A 5,671-nucleotide genomic window follows, 5' to 3' on the forward strand; every position below is an offset into this window, starting at 1 on the left:
AGTGCTATTAAGAAATTATCCACCTTTACAGATTTCTAGAGAATATATGCCGACGTGGTTTAATAATAATAATGGGGATTTTCTGTGCGGTCGGCTTATTCGATGTTAGGGAGGGACACGGGGCCGCGTTTTCATGGTACTTGGCGAGCTCTATGGAAATACAGGTACCCGAACGTTGTAGATTGTTCTTATGGCTTTGAGTGAGGCAGAGATTATTTACTAACACAATGAGAATAGATAGAGCTACATGGGCACGCTTTGTGCGACATGTGTCATGAAGCGAATGAAGATGTTTTAAATACTGTTCGTGACTGTCATGTTGCTCGGGCTTGCTGGTTAGATGTGGTACCTGAACTGATCAGTGAAGCTTTTTTCTCCATTCGGGATGTGCAGAGTTGGATTATGTGGAATGTTAAGCAACGCTGTGTGGTCTCGGGTTTCAAGTGGAACGTCTGGTTCGCTGTCGTCTGTAGGCAAGTTTGGTTAAACCGTAATGGGGGTTTTAACCGGAGAGCAGTTGGACCGAGACAGGTTACTGCACAAGCTAGAGCGGTGGTCATGTGGTCCGCTTCTGCTAATGGCATGGAGTATTCAGTTCCAAACAATCTCAGATTGATCCTGCCTTATTGGTTGTATTAAATCATAAGACTTGTTTTCACCCGATCAACTTTTTCATTATAAAAAGAAAAAAAAAACCAACAATTTGAAGAGAGAAATTAATTTTAAAATTTTTCCACAACAAGCGTATCCATCCATTACAATGCTGGAATATGTGATCATTCCCAAAACATTAAAAACCAACGCCCAAATATCAGACTTAATCGATCTATTTCAAAGCGTCTCAGACTAATTAGTTTCTTGATATGATGTACTCTTGATTCTTCCCATCATCATCTCGTATTACTTTATTTCCATTTTCTGATGAATCTTGGTGATCCCCGTTAACAACGTTTGAAGCACTAAGATTGTTGCCTTTCTGGTCACCAATGGAGGATTTGACGATGATCTCAACTGAAGGGGATGACACGTGGAGGGTCTGTGATGGGACATCCAAAAGATTCATCATCTTCATCTCTTTGGCTTTGCCCCATAAAACCATATATAATCCACACACTATCAGCACTCCTCCAATTATACTGCATATGATCACAATTTTATACTATAAGCCAAATTATTTTATTACACTGTCTATAGATTTTATATGTAATATAAAAACTCTAATTAACTGTACTATTGATGAGTCACAAGCAACTCATTTATCGTATTTTATGTGATGTAACAAAACTCGTATTAGTTGTTACTTACGTTTAGCATATGAACTCTACATTCATGTGAGTATTTTTAGAAACAAAACGATACCAAAAACAAAAACAAAAAAAATCCTCTCATCCTACATTTAGAAACAGGACAAGTGATTGATAGAGATTTAAAAAAATTAGTTAAGTTAGTTACTTGTATTGATTTTCCTAATGTATTTCATTCAATTATTTGTATTAAAAATTATTTTCTTACTAGAAAACTCCATGGATATATACAATCAATCGAGAGAGTTTAAGAAAAAATTATAAATTTAAAAGGTAAAGTAAATTAAAGTTTTATATTTAAGATCAAAGCAAATCATTCTACCAGGTCTTACATTTAAGACTCAAGGGACTATCAAATACATTTAATCATTATTCTCAAAAGAATTAGTTGTTGTTATGCCCAATAATATAATATTCATATGACCTATGTAACCAACTTAGTGAGACAAAGTTTCTTATAGGTGATGTAATAATTTCATAATTATATCCATAATTCTAAAATAACAGTATACATCCTTCTCATTTGATTTCAAATTGTCATTTATTAAGGGAAAAAGTAAATTTGAGAGGCAAAGATTAGATATGTGTACGTACCTTCCGAGGTGAAGCATCTCATCCATAAAGAAAGATCCAACAAAAGCCAAGAACAAAAGCAAGAGAGGATTAAACACTGATACAAATAGAGGTCCTCTTTTGTGCACACACCATGCTATCATCACCACATTCACCCCTGCTGGCACCAATCCCTACACACACAATACATAATTTACATGACACTTTATATATAATAACATATATATATTAATATACAAATATAAGATAATTCACCATATATATAAATTTGTGCTAAATACTTTTTAGTCGTCAATCGATATGGTGCTCTTTTTGTCTTAAATATAAAACATATTTTGTAGTGTAAATTACACTACAAAGTGAGTCTTATATTTAAGATTGGAAGGGGTATAATTGATTAATAAATTAAAATAAAATCACATACTGCATAAGCCACAGTTAAGAGCCTTATGTTCCAACCCAATTTCCATTGATTCCAATCCCTTTCACTGCAAAGAGCAAACCCAACAGAAAACACCGAAGCTGCAAAACTCATCAATGCGGTGCTTGAGTAATGACATGGATATCTCTTGCTCATCTTACTCTGCACAATAAAAATGGAAACTTAGAGTAAACGACAACATCAAGGATCAAAACGACAAGCGGGTCAAAATGATAAGGGACCTGGACGATGAGCCACATAGAGAACGAGGAGATGCCGCCCACGGCAGCGAGTGCACCCAAGAGCGTGTTCCCACCGGAGGAAGAGTGGGAAGATGCCACGTGGCTGGTTAGAGGGCGTAAAACGGTGACGTGGAAGGAAGGAGTGGGGATCCGTGCACCCTTGTAGAGGGTGAGAAGCATGGCCCCACTAATTCCTATTAAGGTCCCGATGATCTTAGCTTTCCCGGCTGCTGCTTTCCAATTCAATTTCTCCAACCTGATCATAATTTATTAATTGCAAATTTTTAATTAATTTTATTAAAAGAATAAATTACAGTTTGAGTCAAACTGAATAATTTTTCAATAACTTTTGACCAAATCTGTCAAAGAACTAGTTCATCAATTTATTGGTAAAAATAGTTAACTGGGTTAAATTTAATAATTAATACAATGTTATGAACCTAATTATTTACTTTAGAATGTAAAATTGTTATTTGTCTACCCATAATGAAATTAAGTGAAACTAGTGGAAGCCAAGTAGGAGATCCTTAACAAAGTCAAAAGAAGATTATATCATTGCAAATACCAACCAACACAATTAAGCAAATTAAAATAAAATATGTATGTGCCCAAATATGATATAAAATCAAACAATAATAAATAAAAGGGAAAAAGATTCACAATAAATATAAATCTAAACTGCTTTGTAAGGACAAAATGGTAATTGTGCATGATTGCCAAAGAAGCTATTACCCGAAGAACAGGGCCATGACAAAGGTCATGGCTGGAAGGAGATTGTTCATTGCCGATGCGAACGTTGCTGTTGTTAAGGCCAACGTCTCCAAATATAATGTTTGTGACAATGTTCCTCTGTACATTTAATTTATTCGTAAACTATAAATAAGATGATGAAATCATATGTCCAATTCTCTTAATTAAAACTAAAATTCTATAAAAAAAAAAAATTTGTTATACATTTCTGATAATTTTTCTTGATTCCCCAATTTTTTTTAAATTTTTTTTTTACAAATTGTTAATCATAATTAATCTGTTCTTTATGTGAACATCTCTTTACACATAACTCCTTAATCTTTACAAAGCTTGGAAGTTTATGGAAATTTATTGTTATGCTTTGAAGGTCATCAAAGAGATTATTTATATATGACTTGAATTTTATACGAAAGACATGTAAAATTTAATCTATTAACAATAAATAAAAAACAATGAGGAAGACATTATTAATATATCTTACCTCACAAAGGTAGTTCAAGTAAGTGATATGATGACAACAAGACAAACCTAAGTCATTGTTGTTATTTTATTCGACATTCCATTTAAGAGAGCAACACACGTAATCTTGTATAGTAATATCCCAACTATATTCTAGTCGCGTTTGTACTTGTCTGATCCTAAATATGCGACTCATTTTGTAATGTAAATGACATTGCAAAGTAAGTTTTATATTTAGAACAGGAGGAATATTACATTACTACATGACCAGAATTAGATTATATAGTAAAATTAAATAAGCAATTGAAGTACTATCTCCGATCCTTAATATAAGAGCTAGTTGACTAATTTGAATAGATTAAGAAAACTAATTAAGTTAGTTATTTGTAATAAATAGGTGTTGTCTTTTCTAAAATATCTTTGCTAATCAAACATATTGGCTAAAACTATCATTACTATAAAGATTACCTTGAAAAAATAGATAAATATGAGAAACAAAATGAATTGGGGTCTTATATTTAAAACCAAAATAAAAGTCAAATAAGCTCTTATATTAAGGATTGGAGGTAGTAATATTATATATATATATATATAAAAAGGTAAAATAATATTAATAAATTAATACCCAAATAAGCCAGATATAAGTCCCAGAAACAGTATAGTCCAAGTCATCTTTGGCCTCTTTTTCCTGCAAAAAATTCACCAATACCTTTCAATTTCACACTAATAATTTGTATGTTATACAAAACACACTTTAAGAATACATAACTATGAGCTCAGTGGGGAGAGAGGAACTGGGGGGAGGGGCCATATCCTACCATTTTTTTCATTTTTTTCTAATATAATATAAGTATTATATATTTCTCTCATCCATTAATTTAAACAAGCTTTATACTCTCTCCCATCCTTAACATAAAACCTATTTAACTAACTTAGACAAGTTTAAAAAATTTAAATAAATTAGTTAATTATAACAAATATAACATAATCTTTCGAAAATACTTCTGTATAATATTAGATGATATATTAGTTTATATAAGTTAGATAAATTAATTTTAAAAAATAATAAATATAGGGAAAAAATGAATTGATATGCCATATTTAGCACCAAAATCTGGCCTCTAAACTAGCTTATATATTAGGAAGCAAACAAAGTATTTTATTTACGCTTCTCAATATCAGTCCTTCTATAGTTAAAACCTACCTTTGTCTCTACCTAGCTTTCTCTCTTGACTGTGGTAGTAGGGTAGCTTAATTACTTACCTCGATCTCCACACATTAAGCTTAATGACAGTTCATCATATACTTACTTCACAGTAAGCAGAATACTGAAAGGAAATTAAGTACCTTTCAAAGATGAAAGCAAGAGGAGCCATAAAGGCAGTGGCAAAAACAAAACGATATGCAATTACAATTCGCAAGTTCATGCCGTCTACAACGACAAGTTTGTAAAGAATGTTAATCCCAAGATAAAGCATCTGAACCAAAACCATTAGGATGGCTGGTTTTAACTCATCTATCAGCTCACATATGTCCCTCATCGTCTCTTCTGCCGCGGCAAGAAACGGCGGCACCACCAGATGCTGAGACGGTGAGAGAAGAACAGAGAGAGGAGGCCGCGAGCTAGGGACGAAGAAGAAGTGCTTTGTGCTTGTGTATCTGGGACGAAATGTTGTATGTGAAATGAGCTATTTATAGAAAAACATAATTTTTTAAGAGTACTGAATTTATTATTTATTTTTTCTTAAAATATTAAATACTATTGGTAGGGATTTTTCGATGGTAAAAAAATTAATAAAAAATTATTGTCACCCTCTATGGTAGTGCTTCACACTTCAGGTTTAACGTATAGTTATATAAATATATATATATAATGTATAAATTAAAGCTCTTACGATTGCAAGCACTACCACTTGCCCACC

The 5,671-nt window shown here is 32.5% G+C and overlaps 1 protein-coding gene across 1 annotated transcript; it reads right to left on the minus strand.

The window, feature by feature from the left end:
- Positions 1-850: 850 nt before the first annotated feature.
- LOC114753377 (WAT1-related protein At1g25270-like) lies at positions 851-5,290 on the minus strand. The gene is made up of 7 exons (XM_028942073.1): positions 5,097-5,290; positions 4,375-4,437; positions 3,273-3,389; positions 2,541-2,796; positions 2,302-2,460; positions 1,899-2,050; positions 851-1,136 (listed from the first exon to the last, which is right to left on the minus strand). Exons 1-7 carry the CDS (start codon positions 5,288-5,290, stop codon positions 851-853), a joined length of 1,227 nt encoding a protein of 408 aa, XP_028797906.1.
- Positions 5,291-5,671: the final 381 nt, after the last annotated feature.

Source organism: Neltuma alba, unplaced genomic scaffold, assembly GCF_004799145.2.
Source record: "Neltuma alba isolate B1F8T4 unplaced genomic scaffold, ASM479914v2 tig00007892_pilon, whole genome shotgun sequence".
Classification (NCBI taxonomy): Eukaryota; Viridiplantae; Streptophyta; class Magnoliopsida; order Fabales; family Fabaceae; genus Neltuma; species Neltuma alba.

Excerpts from the sequence above, each read along its gene's own strand:
- LOC114753377 (XM_028942073.1), bottom strand. The coding sequence starts at position 5,290 with ATGAGGGACATATGTGAGCTGATAGATGAGTTAAAACCAGCCATCCTA. Across the intron at positions 2,797-3,272 it reads GTCATGGCCCTGTTCTTCGG|GTTGGAGAAATTGAATTGGA; the intron begins GTAATAGCTTCT and ends AATTATGATCAG. Across the intron at positions 2,461-2,540 it reads CTATGTGGCTCATCGTCCAG|AGTAAGATGAGCAAGAGATA; the intron begins GTCCCTTATCAT and ends TTTATTGTGCAG.